Source organism: Halichoeres trimaculatus, unplaced genomic scaffold, assembly GCF_033239565.1.
Source record: "Halichoeres trimaculatus isolate MK-OKI-2021-1 unplaced genomic scaffold, fHalTri1.1 fHalTri1_scaffold_12, whole genome shotgun sequence".
Lineage (NCBI taxonomy): Eukaryota > Metazoa > Chordata > Actinopteri > Labriformes > Labridae > Halichoeres > Halichoeres trimaculatus.
Genome location: NW_027437190.1, coordinates 25975128 through 25990952, shown reverse-complemented (window position 1 = coordinate 25990952; position 15825 = coordinate 25975128). Strand labels below are relative to the sequence as shown.

At 40.6% G+C, this 15825-nt stretch overlaps 1 protein-coding gene and 1 long non-coding RNA gene across 2 annotated transcripts in view; one reads left to right on the top strand and one right to left on the bottom strand.

Moving 5' to 3' along the window:
• The window catches only part of LOC141800344 (uncharacterized), a 28187-nt gene that overhangs the window by 276 nt on the left and 12086 nt on the right, over positions 1–15825 (top strand). The window contains exons 2-3 of the long non-coding RNA XR_012599329.1: positions 891–997; positions 1091–1251. This is a non-coding gene — a long non-coding RNA (uncharacterized LOC141800344). The remainder of the gene's footprint in view (positions 1–890; positions 998–1090; positions 1252–15825) is intronic.
• Positions 105–14359, bottom strand: eva1ba (eva-1 homolog Ba (C. elegans)). The gene is made up of 4 exons (XM_074682801.1): positions 14071–14359; positions 2880–3014; positions 1327–1417; positions 105–1216 (listed from the first exon to the last, which is right to left on the bottom strand). The coding sequence occupies exons 3-4, from the start codon at positions 1391–1393 to the stop codon at positions 789–791; spliced, it is 495 nt and encodes a 164-aa protein (XP_074538902.1). The 5' UTR covers positions 1394–1417; positions 2880–3014; positions 14071–14359; the 3' UTR covers positions 105–788.

Here is a 15825-nt window from a genome sequence, read left to right as displayed (position 1 = left end):
CCTTTCCATTAATATAATTATCTTGGCCCATTCTTATCTGGTTAATAAATCTTTGATCCATGGCCTAAAGGTACACAGAAAAAAATCAGTCCTGTAGTCCGAGAGCAAATTATTTCAATTTAATACTTTAATTCTGTCATTTCCTTTGGTGGAATTATCCTTAAAACACAGACACAGATTTAATAGACTGATGAACTACAGACTCCGAATTCAATTATTATTTTTTTACATTTCACTGTAGGCTACATGTAATCTGACCCCCACAAACAGATATGTTAAAACAATGTAATTTCCTTTAACAGCAAACCTGAGGGTGTTTTCTCAGAGAAATTTCATGAGATTTATGTTTTCCCCACAAGCTTGTGAGTCTTGGGGAGAATAAACAATCTGCCTTGCAACATACTGTACATGTCTGTATCATCCTTACACATGTCTTTTTCAGTTACATACAATGATAAATTGTGCATTTTTTCATTAAGCGCTCCCACTTTCACACTGCATCTTCTCCACATGGATTAGTCAGGCTTTAAGACATCTTTTGGTTTAATTTCATGTAATCAGTAAAAATAACATTGCTACATAGGAAGTGCAATATCAGATAGCTTGGCTCTTTCACAGCCATGCTTTGGCACATCACTGTCACATCACTGCTGTCCATTTTGCATGATGTTTGATGTATGTAACACATAATCTCAAGTCTCACAGGCTTCAGTGACATTTGGCCAACCCAAAGGTCTTTGTCTGCCCTCCAAAGAGCTCACAGTGTTTCCTGTAAAGCCTTGTGTTTTTTAGTAGTAGTGCACTCTTCCAATAGTCCCCGTCCCTGTCCCGAGAATATCAGGCTGACCATTCCTCCAGATCTCACGTATGATTCTTTCTCTCTCCTCCAGTCGCTGTGCCCTCTCCAGCTCCTCTGCTGATGTAAACACGTTCACGCTTAGAGTCCCGTCTATCTGGCTGGTATGATTACCAACAGGGATTTCCGTGCTGGGCAAAGGTAAAGGTGCCTCTACATCATCCCCGATGTCGTCTTCATCATCCTCACTCTCCTCATCTTCCTCACTGATGTCTTTTAATTGTTTTTTCTCAGGTGTGGAGGGGGCTGGGATGTTGGTTCGGGGTTTGCAGGAGATGCGGATGACCAGGAGGCAGAGGGTTAGCACCAGGCCGAAACACACACCGAGCACAAAGTAAAGGCCGAAACTTTCTGGGTTTGCTGGAAGTAAGGGGAAAAGGATATCTTCAAAAAAGGTAATTTTTAAGGCTGTTATTTTTTATTAACACAGTTTTGATGGTGATATTGTGCTTTGTGATGTTGTGACTTACCTTTGATGTGTGCATAGGCTGCTATGCTGTTGCTTAGAAGGTCCATTTCTTTTCTCTTCACATCCATGATGAATGTTAGCTTCCCTCACACCTGAAAATTAAACACAAGAGAAACATCATTTTAGACTTTAGGAAGATGTTAGAAAACTTTTATGACATTTTTATGGGACAAAATTTAAAGTTTTTCTGGTAAAGAGTGATTTGTACTCAGTGAAAAGCCTAGACAATGCTGAGGATTAATGATTCCATGAATGGCATTTAAAGTTTTAAATAATTCCTAAAGACTCCCTCCACCAGAGCAACTCTCTGTGTGCTCCCTGGATCTCAAACCCACTGACCACAGAACTTCTTCATACGCCTTTGGGTGGGTGGGATGTGGCCTCCAAGTGTCAAACAAAGGCCGCTCTGTGTCCTCCTTAAGCACGGTTTCATCTGGGATCATTGTAACGCGTTTGGCACATGGCGCTCTGCCTCTGCCGTTCTGTCTGAAGCATGACAGCTCCTTTATACAAGAGGTCAGGAGTCAATTTTCCAAGCAGCCACAAAGGACTCCTTCCTGCCTGATGGGACTTCCAGATCAATTATGGGAGCACAGAGGGGGAAAAAAGTGTTGTTGACATATTTTTTCAGGATATTGTGTCACTGTCATTTAACATATCTGTCGTATGAGTTTCCTGTTGGTCTGAAGAGTTCTATTGTGTTTTGAACAGTACGTGCGTACAGTCATGACTTCAAAAAGGAAGTCTTTCTTGAGGTAAAACCTGTCAAAAGTTCATGTCTGTTTCTCATTTGCAGCATTTATCCTTGTTCAGTCCTCTATTTTACCTCCATGCTACCTCCCCATTGCCTGTTTCATATCTTTAAGAAAAAAAACTCCTATTGGATTTGCCTGGGTGGAAAACTGAACTGGGTTTGTGCTGTGCCGCTGGGTCTTTCTGTATTTCCTCCCCCTGCTTCTCCACCCTGCTGCCCTTTCCTGCTGACTCTGGCTTTTCTCTCCCACTTTGCCAGTTTGTGAACAATTTCCACCTCCCTGGCTTAGTGACATCATGTTGTTATGCACACGACTGTTGATGGCAACAGAAGCGAGACCAGGTCAAATAAAAGGAGGAGCTTTTTAAGCCTTCACACTTATGTAAGCACTGTTCCCTGCATACATGTGCTTTGTGTTGTGGCTGGCTGTGGAAAAAAACACTCTGTTCATGAGAAATGATGACCAACTCTACAGCCGTCCCACTTGAACCTGTGTGCCTTGCACTTTAAGTAGAACCACATGCCACTTTGACTACACACAGATCATATGGATGTCTTCAATGTGCACAGACCACATGTTAAGGTTTGAATTGACCTGATAACCACAGCCCCTCGTTTTATCGTGATTTGAATACTTCAGTGGTTGTTTGCTTATTTGTTGATGCAGCTTCCAGAGAAATTCGAGCATATAACCACACATATGTGAACCATATGTAAATAAGGCAACTAATTAACTTTAAATACAGCAAACATTCCCCGTAAAAGCAGAAATAAACAGAAAAATAAAGTCCAAGACTTACCACAAAATGAAACTTTGAAGCTTGTTCTTAGTTCCAGCTCATGGTGTAATCAGAAGTTGATGATCAGATGTTGAATGATCAGGGTGCTCTCTCTGTCTCTCTGTCTCTCTGTCGCTGTGATCTTTGGTCCACAGGCTAAACAGACGAGAGCAAACACACACACACACACACACACACACACACACACACACACACACACACACACACACACAGATGTCAGGCTACATTAGATTCAAACTTAGTGAGGCGTCTGCAATGCAAACAACGACAGGCCTACTGCAGGATACACGGTCTAGCTAGGGACTACAGGCAGGCAGTTTAGTTTTCAGTGGTTCGACTGAGCACAGACACTGCAAAAAAAAAAGTGCAATGTCCACCTCTGTATCAAGGAATAAACAAACTGAAAGCTTAAAAGGCTCAAAGAGAGCCCAGACCTTGTACATTTTAAAGCAAAAAGAAGATTTTTTTGAATTGTTCTCTTGGTTGTTAATCTTTGTTAGTAAATGATATTGTTTTTGTTTTTCACTTGGAAAGCCACAAAGATAGTTGGCCCATATTTTTATTTAGCCTTTAACTTAGTAAGAAAGTTACTCAGTAAGTGATTAAAAGAGTAAAAAAATTACAGATTTGTCACCATAGCCAGACTTCTCTTAGAGTAAGCTAATGCTAGCCACACTTATTAATCTGTAGAAATCACACACACACACCCTCTGTCCAAAGGAGTGATATATGTTTTTTTACTGTCATTAACGCAAGGCTTCTCTTATGCTGTATTCCAAATTGCGCACTTCTGTAAGTAACTGCATACATGCTGCACTTACTGAAACAGTGCACAAAACCTTATAGGGTTGTGTTGTCCTAAATCAAACACTGCAGCTTCACACTTAACAGAAATGTGATTGCATTTCACAGGTTATTTCAGAGGTGTTCTGCTTGTCATTGATTACATTCATCAACCATCATTTGATCCATTCCCACCCTTTCCTCTACGTAGCCAATACGGTGACCATTGAGTGTGGAAAGTGTCCACCACTCCACACTCAACTTTCTGTTTAGGGTGCACCAGCTGGGAAATCAAAGTGCTGCGTTTTTCTGTCAGTGTGAACACACTTATGCACACAAAATAGAAAGTGTAAGAGCAGAAGTAAGCGATTTGGGACACAGCATTAGAAAAAGCTACTGTGAGCTACAGTCACCAAAATATTGAAAACACACATATACCACTCCTTCAATCCGAGCTATGTTAGTTTGCTAGTTTGTGCCTTTTAAGAGCAATACTTGCTGAAAAAAGTTCCTTAAAAAGAGTTTACAATTATAAAGGAGTAACCTTGGCCACATCTTTGTCATCAGCATGAGTGAAATATTTTACTTTTTTTCCCGTGTATGAATGAGAAAGAGTTTAAATTTAAGCTAGCCTCTATCACCTAGCTTGTCAAGGGAGTCTGAACAGAGAGTGGAGATATTGCAGAAGTTTTTTGTCATCCTTAATTTGACAAAATGTGTGTGTTCCTCTGTAAGTAAAGTCACTTTCAAACCAGAATCTTTCAACAAATCTGACAACAGGCCACAGCACACAGTAAGAGGTCTCAAACTAGGGGGTCAGATTTTCAGCGCCAGCCTCAGGTGGGGGTCCCGAGGCTGTGAAAAGTGCTGTGCTGGGAACTTCTCTGACTTGTTGCTGTGTTTAGGAAAAAGCTCCCCTGCCAGCTGCAGTTGGTTTAGCAGAGCTTCCATGCTTTCCCGGGCAGATTTTGATCTTGCTGACTCTTGGCAGATCCTATGTACACTACAGAGTGCCTGACTGAGACAGCACTCTGGGGGACTATGGTGACAGCGTGGTCACCATGACAACACACTTTCCAGGCCATCCCCTTGGTCCCCCACGGGAGCTAGACGATGGGTCTTTTGTTTCTGCTGCGCGCCGCAGGGATGGACCTACGCGCTGTCTTCCTGCAGAGCTTCCTTCCTTTCTTTTCAATTATGAGCAAGTTCATCTCCTCCCTCCTGCTGAGGCTAATCCCTGCCTGCTAATGGAATATATCCATCATTATCCAAGCAGAGCTGAGGAACACGGGCTTTCAATGAGATATTTTATTTGTGTCTCAAGGGTAATAAAGCGAGCGTCTCGTATGACTACAGTCACTCTTCAGGCCAAGGTCAAAACTAATGATTGGACACCTATGGTAACAGTAACAGGCCTGTTTTCACACTGGAATGCAGCAAACCTGAGCTTCACCAGGACTCAGGCACCAGTTACTGAGGGTTAATGATGACTGGAGACCTGTTTAAAGCTTATGTAAACACTCATTATCTTGCCCTGTTGTTTTGTTGTGTTTTTGTTTTACCTCAAGGAGGAAATTATTAACAGACCTCCTCTTCCACGGCTAGGTAATATCCCATGACTCAACTTTCAGTCATTTTCTCCAAGTGACCCAATTTGCTTTACTTTTACAGATGTTCCCCTTTCTTACAGCCTTGAACAGAAACCTAAAGGAGACATGCCCTGGTTATTTGATGTGTCATTTTGGCCCACCATGTTTTCATCTAACCAAAGCTACATTATCCTATGAGATAACAACAACAGTCTTCAAATTATGGCTTGTGGCAAAACAAATATTGACACTAACAATGGCAATAAAACTCAATGAGCAGTTTGGCAGAACATTACCAAACTCCAAGAGATATTTAATGATTTCATCATGTTGAGTAGGACGTAGATAGCCATGCACTTTGGCAACAATTGAATCAACAAACAAACAAAGCTTGACACCTCTCACACTCTAAACTGCCAATTCTGGGAAGTGCTAATAGCTGGAGCCTTCACACCAAATACTCGACCATAGAAGTGAGAGCAGAAAAGAACAGGGACACCATATGGTGATATTGTGTGGCAAACTTTCATGAAATTGCAGCTTACAAAACACAAACTTGGAGGGAGTGCTCATTTTGTGTGAGATTTTCTCATTTGGCCACAAATGGTAATAAGACATAAAACACACACTAAAGGGCACTAAAATTATAAAGTCCATGACTGTCAAAACCTGTCTAAGCTGTCTAAGCATTCTACAAACTCAACCCTACTAGGCAAAAGTGAAGTTGACTGGCACATCACAGACCTGAATGTCTAATAGGTAAAGCTCTTAAAGTTTAAAGCCCACACTTATGCCAGCCTTACTCACTGGAGGGAAGTCTTAAAACACTGTGCTGTTGATAGACGAGCTTCCATTCCATATGTCCAGCTGGTTTCTTAACAAACCAGTTGAGCTGAACACATCCCGTTTGAATAATGTGCTTATTACTGACAAGTATTTCTTCTAACCTCAGTTCAGCATAACTGAACTATTGTAATATCTGGGATATAAGATGCAGTCAGTTTTTGGTGCTGGTCCATGAAAAAGATTTAAACTATCTTTTTGAATGAAGACTCCATGGTGTGCAATTTCTATGCAATTGTGAAGCTCTGTCTTGTAACATGTGTTTTTACCATCTTTCTGGCCATCACTATGATAGTTCAGCTTAGTAGAAAGAGTGTTCGAACTTGTGCGGCAACCTCCGGTCTAAGAATATGAGACAATGCGGAAGTGCTAAAATCTGCTGTTTCTCGAGTGCCCACTAGAGGCTGTCTTCGTAATTGCTGGAAGTCACATACACACCAAGCCAAAAAATGCTATTTTCAAAGCGGAAATTAACCTGGTTTAAAAAAGGTCTCCTGCCTGAATCGCTAACTTTACTATCAGCACACAATTTTTCTAACCCGGTAGTTCAGAGGGTAAGATCACAAGCTTGCCCAATCAGAGGCACAGTGACTGACAGGCACCCTATAGCTGTATGCAAAGCCCTTGCCACTTGTAATATAGCCGGGATAGCTGATGTGCTTCATTTTCTGTTTCAGAAACAGACAGGTGGCGGGGATACTACGTCCATGTTTTGTACGGTCTATGGAATAGATCCACTGTTCGTGTCTTAAATTGACAAGAAGTGACTAATCTGATTTCAGTCTTTTCAATCAGATTAGCTTGTTACAGGGTTTATTTTACTTACTCAAGATACATACACCAATATTTTCTTGAAATGCATGGTATCGACCCACTGAGGGGGAAAAGTTGTTCAAAAATGGCGCTGCTAGACTCACCTTCCTTGCTTTGTTTTCACTATGCTTTGGTGGCAAAGCAGTCACACGCTTCTTCTGGTTAAAGTAGAATTAAATACCTCTATCTGCCTTACATACTAATATCTTGGTTGCATTGATGTGTACAGCTTTATTTTTGTATGACCCAAACATTATTCAAAAGGCATCTTATGCATGGTATACGTTATCTTTGTGCTATTTTTGTCCCTCCTATCTTATCTTTTAGTTTTTTCCTGGCCTCACATCCTGAGTTCGGACACTCCAACATCCCCTTCCTGAGTCCTTGGCACACCTCTGACTATTAAATAATCATTAAATCCATTCTGATTTATATTCAACAGGATATGAATTCTCTGTTAAATCTCCAGTTATATCAAAAGACCATAGTTCAAGTAGCAGATGATGAAGGTTGCAGCCAGCTAATCTCTTCCCTCCCCAAACTGTCAGCCAGTGATGAGTTGTTGATGTAAGGTCACAGCAGAAGTTGTGCTGAGACTGATGCCAGCATAAACACATTTTGCTGTGGTGTTGTGGCCTGAGGAGAGGTCAGAGACTATTTCTGACTGGGGATTGTTTACTTTGGTTTTGTTAAAGGGGCTGAGTGGGAGAAAAACTGTGAGTGATGTTGTTGTGAGTTACTTTTGTTGACATCCACTTGGAGATAACCACAACGGCTCTCTTGCTTCCCACAAGGTTTGTCCATTTCCGTATGGATGATATCCAGGTTGCCTTCCTTTAGCATCACATCCATTGTCTCAGAAAAGGCTGTGTGTCCAAGCTACTGTACAAACACGTCAGCTGGATGATTTAGACCTCCAAAATGAAACTACGTCCGAGAATAGAAGCTCCTAACCCCAGATACTTAACCAGTGCTTGTTTCATAAAACCATACAACCACAAAACTCTTCCCCAATGAAGAAATCACAGCCCTGACCCTTCAGTGGACTTTATGCAGGCCTCATTTGATTTACCCACAGTGGATGAAAAGGTCAGATTACACAAGGGAGCAAGTCGGTGTTATTTCCCTTTTGTCAGGACACACACTGAACAACTGAGAGAAAGAAATGTTTTTAATACTTTGAATTTCCGTGCAGCCACAAAAATTTCTGGCACATCAGAGGGTCTTTCTTTGCTTTGGGATGAACCTTCACGGAAAGAAAATAGCCAGATTTGAGTTTAATCACATTTCATTGTTTTTTAATCCAACTCCACACACATTCTCTCCAGACATCAGAGGAGCTGTGGATAGAATTTATAGCATCCAACATAATATCTTTGCTTTTGATTATGTTCATTAAATCGCTCCTGCTTTGATTCCACGACTGTCACCGTGCTTAATGATGCACAGCATCAAATGAACCAATCTGGGTAATTTATTCACTACTCACAGCTTGTGAGCACATTCTGAAACTCTGCGTGTTCCCTTTACAAAAATATACCAAATCAAAGCTCTGACTTGGCTCGATTAAACACTAACTCACGGAGAAGTTCTTTCAGTAGCTACAAAAACCTTTAAACTGCCAAAGCATCTGAAACTATATCACAAAAGTGTCCGCTGGATGTCTCTTGTAGTCATTTATCACCTGCAATCAAGCCAGAAAATGATCTCCAAGTAAAATACATTGGAACTTCGACTCCAAAACAGCAGAGGTAGACCAGATTATTTTCCACCCAGTAAACAGAAACATTGTCCAACATTGTCTGTTAAAGCATTTGGGGGTCCTCTGGGTGAAGGCAAATTCTTATGGAAGCCACAGAAAGCTTTCCTGACAATTATAAATGTTGCAAAAGACACATTTAGAGAAAACAAGAGTGCATTTCTCCCCAGTTCTCCAGTGTCAATCTGTGCAACTTTCCAGAGCTGCTTGCCCCCTCGTCAAATCCTGTCGGATCGAGAGGAAAACTGTTGCATTTGGAAACAGAACAAGCATGTGGTTGTCATCAGGACAAAGATGTGAAGCACCAGGTGAGGTTGAGCAGGGTCACTGAGTGTTAGCATACCATTAGGGTAGGCTCTACTGTGTTTATGTGCTGGATCAATGAGATACAGAGTAACAGGGAACGTGATAGACTAAAATATTTAAACTACCACATGGGGATTTTTAAGAAGAAAGGGCCTCTCCATGAAAAAAACAGGCATATTGGAGTGACAGCTCTTAAAGGCAGGATGAGGAGTAAAGTGCATTGAGAGTTTAACAGGCAGGAGAAACTAAAACAAGGAGAAGCTTTCCCAAAATGCATCTTTGTACTGTCTCTTTCAAGAGGCGTAAGTGGCCCTTTCATTCTTGTCTGATTCTTCAACACAACCTATTTATTACTGGAATAATTCTTGGCCAAATGCTTTAACTCTAAGGTGTCTGCACCATGAAACTTAAAGCAGATTTTCCTCACATATGGTCCTTGTCTGTTCTTCATTCCACTTTTTTATCCTCTCAGCCAAAGCTGCAAAACATAGTGACGAAAGCCCTGCCTGCTGAGGACAATTCATCCTTAGGCTTCAAAAAGGGAACATCAAAACAAGTCCCACTCAAACATATCAAACTGTCTTTGTCCCCAGAAAGTGTTTGGTACGTTTGGGCTTTTGCTAATAATGCAAAGCAGGGGAAAAAGCAATGGAGGCCCTTGAGTGGAGACTGTTTTTGGTTTCAAACGTCAACACTGGAGTCTCAGCAGCAGCTGTTTCTCTTCACGTGGATACAAAGTCCTACAGATAGACAGGAATCACCAAGGGTTGGATCATCTACTTTCATAAGAACTGGGAAAAGCTTATCAGCAAATAAGACAGTGTGAAACAATCAAAAGATCCAGATCAGTTAAAGGCACTGTAAGGAGATATAATGTTGTGATGATTCGTGTGGCCCTTTTGGACAACATCTGTTGTGTTTTTATGAGACAAAGACTGCATTTCCCATGAGCAGCATCAGCCGCTGTTCTAATAATGTGTCTCCATGCCATAGTCTGCATTTCTTGTGTAAGCAAAGAAATGACTGTCTTTAACCCACTCTATTTTGTTTTGTTGATTCATGAGAGGAACTTCACAATATTTTCAATGGACCAGAAAGCAATCTCACAATTAATGTTGACTTTAAGTCCAGAAGACAATAGCAAAAAGTAGTTTGAGCCAAGGAGTGCTGTCAGCCACTCAAACAGCCTCACTGAATGCAAAGTTAGCACTTGCCTAACTTTTATATATGCTTCCCCTTGAATGGGTCTTAACTTGGAATTACATTCAGATCCTAACGTGTACTGTTTGTGCAGCAGTTAAACTTTTCCATTTGTCTTCCATTCAACGGTTTGGTCTTGTCCGTACTTATTGAATACGGTTTTATGTTTGGCATAAAACTGAAATGAAAATTTGTTTTGTCAAGAGTTTATGTATTCGGCTTTGGGCAAGAACTTTATTTGACATAGACTCAATGAGCAACAGCTTTTCTTTAGGGACAAAGACCTTTTCTCAAGTAAACCAATTGAAACCAGTTGGTCTTTGTTGGAAATTTCTTTTATTTCAATAACTACATTTTTTTGTTGAAACCATAACTTCAGCATGGCTTGGCACACCAACGGGCGCCAGCTTGGCTGAGAGTTACAGCCACCCCTGTCCTGATGAATCCCTGTGTATCCTCATGTCATAAAGACTGAAAAGCACATCATGTGGGCTCTGGCAGGTAATAGGAGGGTAAAAGAGATATGGGGCTGAGTTGGGGGTTAGGGCAAATGGTTAATAGCACCCATATGTGTTCCTGATGTGCGGCAACGTCAGAATGCTTTGCTATGTAAATCCAGAAGAGATATCCCATGAGCCATCTTCAAACTGACATTATCGTTAAAATCAACTGTGCTCATGGCGGTAGGAAGCCACAGCTGTGTGTGGGTTTGCTGACAGGGTTTATTTGTGTGTATACAGTATGTGTCTATGTGTTGACAGTAACTTGCTGCCTGTGTATGTTTCTGTGGGTTCAGATTGATTTATACCAACATTCCTCTATGATTATCTAATGTGCAAGAGGCTTTGGATTGTCCTCAACCCAGTGCCCCAAAAATAGAGCGATGATCTCACCCTTTTCATCGATCTTGGCAAGCATCCAACAGCACACGGCACATACTGTATCAATTACATGGACCTTTTGGATTAGACTGTGACACAAAACACGTGTTTGCCCCTTCCCTGATTGGGTCCATAGCATTTACTCTAACTGCTCAGGGACATGGTGATTTTGCTTGAGCTTAAAGAGATCCAGAGATGTTGTTGTCCAAAAGATGGCTGGGTCAAGTTTTCAGCTATTCTAAAGCCTTGCAAGAAGCCCGTAAAACTTTAACCTCATTAGTGACTAGCAGTCATTGACTGTCAATGGTATCTTCATCTGACTTCATGTTCATCAATGTTTTACTATAGTGAGTGAGTGGTATGTGGGCAACTGATCGATTTGATGATGACTTGTTGATGCCCATACCAGTTGGTGTCATGGATTCAAGCACAGCCACCAATCACTAGCCAGTGCTACAACTCTGGTTGAAGCCTACTGCCATAAAGCTCTATAACCGTGGTGTAAACAAGCACAGATGTCAGAGCAAATATGGGCAACATGTTACATTTATCTTCTCAGACCAAAAATTCATGTTCATTTTAAGTTCATTTTTTTCTTAATGCTTCTATGTGCCTGTTTGACTTATATATGTGTGTCTTGCTACATCTTTGTGTGTAGCTCAGATAGGAGTGTATGCTCAGGCCAACCCATGGGATTTAGCATGTCAAACATCTGCCTGAGCTGGGGAGTGAAACATTGGGAGTGCCTTGACCAGTGAAGCTTCTACTAGAGGGAAATAAGTCATGAGCCCTGTAAGGCATCAGTAGTAAATGGGAGCTTTGCAAAACATGGCATCTGAGACATGTCATAAATCAAACTCCCTGTACTTGATCACTGTAAGATATCACTGTAAGATATCACGGAAGTTACTATACCTTGAGTTAATGAGATTGGAAATTATCCTGAATTTAACACTTTCAATATGAATTTGTGGAGAAAAATTTGCAAGACACAAGTTATACTTTGTTTTGTGAGATTTTAAAATGAGCCGAAATATAAAGAGCCAATTGTTTGGATGCACCCCTCAGTCATGGGTGGGGTGCCTGGAGGAGATCAGCTGATTTGGACGGCAGTAACTGCTTCATGTCACTGCTTAGATATGCACCATGATATTAATTACTGCAGTTTATCAACTTTTCCTCCATTGATTTGTGACTGAAAATTGTTCCCTCTTTTAGGGTAATAAATAATTTTTATGGCAAAGACATTACTGTCGTTGGTTAAAAGCTGGGGCTAATAAAGTTATGGGTCAGCTAAGGTAACAATTGATTGGATAGATTTAGTGTTAGGCTACCATTCTTAAACAATGCTTAGCTAACCCTGAAAAGGTTGGATACATAAATTGTTGGACTTTCATATGAGATATATTTTACTATATTTGAATTTATTAGGACCTACATTGTGACAATAATACATTTTTTGTTGATGAGGTGAAGATTCCATGCTACAACAAAGCTAAACAGAAAAAAGTTGCATAATAATTCCAAAAAACAGCATCTTCACAGGCTTGGTTTCCAGGTTTAATGAGAATTTTCTTAATCGAAATTGTGATGAACGTCACCATATCAGGACCGTTAACCCCTTTCCATGCATAGTGCTGTGTTTGCTTCTTCTCACTGTGTAAATGTCACCCTGGGATTCTTTTCTGTTCACTTATCTCAGCTTTGTTCACTCTGAAACGTTCTGTATCTCCACTCTAAATAGATTGGTATCATGGGAGTTCAGGCAGGCAGCTCAAAACAGAGTGTGACCTCTGACCTCTGGGTAAATAAGGAGAGTTAACAACCATCCTCAGGGTAGATAAGACAGCCTGAATGATAAGTGAGTCGGTGGGGTTTGGGGGGAAATAGGAAGGACCGCTGGCATAGAGAGGTTAGGAAGAGGTCGCACAGGAGTCAAGTCTCCTGGTGCAGCCTTGAAGGGGTTACTTAACTAAGCATTCACACTCATCCTATAGAAGGTTATCTGATTGACCGGAGGGAGGCAAAGCTGAAGTGCTAGCCGGCCCACTCTGATAGTGTAAATTAAAGGAGACCCCTGAGAGCAGCCTGGGCTTTTTCCAGCCTCCACCCATCGCCTCCCTTCTCCATCCCTTTCTCTCTGATAAGAGGTGCTGACCTCTAATGTCCAATGAGATTTTAGAGTTGAAGCATATGGTTGACTGCTGCATGAATGTTTCAATGAGCTCATGCATAAAAAGGGGAACAGCTGAAATACAAACAGAGCCATATGCACCATGTGGGCACTTTTATCCTTCACTGTAGAGTCCTTTGTTTATACTTCACCTCATTTCTTTGATATTATCACATCTACTTTAACTCAAAAAATACAAAAGCGACAGGATGTTTGCTTTGATGATATAGCAAGGTGACGACTAATTGATCACCTCAGGGTTACAGAGAGACCTGCAGCTGCACAGGAAAGTGGCTCTCCTGTCCTGTATCAGCTGTAACTGCTGCATCAGCTCCTCTTTGGCAGTGTTTCATAAAATAAGTGCTGAAAACACACATCTACGACACTTTTTGGATATATGTGTGTGTTGCACTTGAACTGAGGTTAAAAACATGTTAAAATGTTGTATGATATATAATGAAAGCTATAAGAAGCACAAAACATCATGTATGAAACAGCCTTATCAAGTTGTTTGCCCCAAAACTCATTCACTTTTGTGTCTCTTTTAACCACAGCTTAATAAAATACAAACAATCACACAAGGAACTAATTTCATGTGATGTAAAAACCTACTAAAGCTCCTGTAATGGGAACCAGATCTCAAACTTTATAGCACATGGAAGTTTTCCCAAACACCTCCAAACAAGCCTGGTAGACTAACATTTTAGCACAGACAAAATGCAGAGTTTTAAAGCTGTGGACAGTCTTTGAAAGAAAAAAAAGTTGACTCTGACTCTTGACTGTGAAAGTCACAAAAGTTTTAAAAGTAAAGTGCATACTCTTGAAAACAAACTGTCAAACTCACCGGTTTGTGATGATGAGAAAGGTCTCTTTCAAACTCTTCAGTCCACACAGAAACTTGAAAGCAAACAGAAAATGTCAGCCATCTTTCCCTCCAGATTTTGAAACAAACAGCTCTACAAGCAGTCCTGACTGTTTCAGTTGATTCCCTGTTGCTGTGGTCAAGTCCTGAAGAGCGTGTGTGTCTGCCTGCCTGCCTGAGCGTGTGTGTGTATGTGTGTGTACAGAGTCTGGGGAAGAGGTGGTAACTTCCTCTCAAAGTTGGAGACGGAGTGAGTAACAGAGTTTTCTCTCTCCCGGCTCCAATCCACAAGGAGCAGGAAAAGCTGTCATACTATCCCCCTTTTCAGACGGAAAAAAAAGGAGGAACAGCCTAAAAAGGGCAAGCCCGTGGAAGAGGGGAGGGAGGAGAGTGGTGGTTGTGCGTGTGAGTCCAGTGTGTGTGGTGGAGGGGGATTGCCCTCTGTTGTTAAGGAAAGATGCAGAAAAGCAACACCAAGAAAATTGGCTAAAGCTTTTTTCATGCATAGGTTACCACAAGATGAAAACAATTGCAAAGATGTTAAGATGTTTTGTTGAATATTTTTAAAGTAAATCTGATGTGTAGATTTATAGTTTGCTTACCAAGAAAATGAAATGTACTCACACATTGGAAGCTAAATATGGTGCTTACACTAGAGGTAACTCAGGGTACCAACCATTGGCTTCATCTTTTCCCTTTGTGAAAAGAGTAGCCAAATACTGCTTTGAGAGACACTAATACATCTTAACCATGTTTTGTACAGAAACAATCTGTCTGTTGGATTGACGTTAAACCCTTTCTAATGACCAAAACACACATTTAACTTACCGTATACTGCTCAGGGCAATAGAAAGTGCAATGTTTCCTCTCACTGTTCTTCCTCTTTTGGCCTAATCAGTACAGAAAGCTTCAAAAGCTAGTGTTTGTCAACAAAGCTGTCAATCAATTATAGTCTTTTTGTTTGTTTGTTTGTTTGTTTTTTCAAAAAACAATAAAATGAAAATTCCTCTTAAAAATAAACATTTGGACATAAATCATCTAGAAAACAACAAACTGCTATAACAGATTGTACATTTGATTTTTTGACCAATGTTTTGTTCATTTTGACAGCAAAGGTGGTCTTTAAGACTTATACTGCACCCGGCCACCAGGGGGAGCTCTAAAAGTTATGGTTTCATTCAAACCTTTGTGCTGTATGTTGTTTTTTATATCCTAAGTTGCCCAAAGTTTTATGCTAAGATAGGCTAACTAGCTTGCTAACTCTTGAGGGGAAACATACAAAACAAGTGTTTTGTTTGTCTGTCCATTTTGTTTTTTTGTTTGTTTGTTTTTTTTTAAGTTTTTTTGTTTTGTTTGTTTTTAGTTTTTACACTTTTACCATAAGAAATTTCATTCTGCTCAGCCAGAATTGAGACAAATAATTAGTCTTGGTTGTTTTAGGTGTGACTAGAAAAGCTTTGTAAAATGGACAAATTTTCTTTTCTCTAGATTACACTTTTCATTTAACCATATTTGAATAGTCGACATCCAATCTTGGCTTTTGCAACATATTAAATTTGTTGACGGTAGAAGCTTCACCAAACATCAGATGCCATGTACCGTTACATGTCAAATGAAGATTGTTTAGGACAGTAATTCTAACAAGATGCAAATATCTTTTAAGTTATACATCTCTTCACACTTTGGATGCAATCTCAGACTTGTTGCATTTGGGACCATTTATCAGAGTCTCATTCC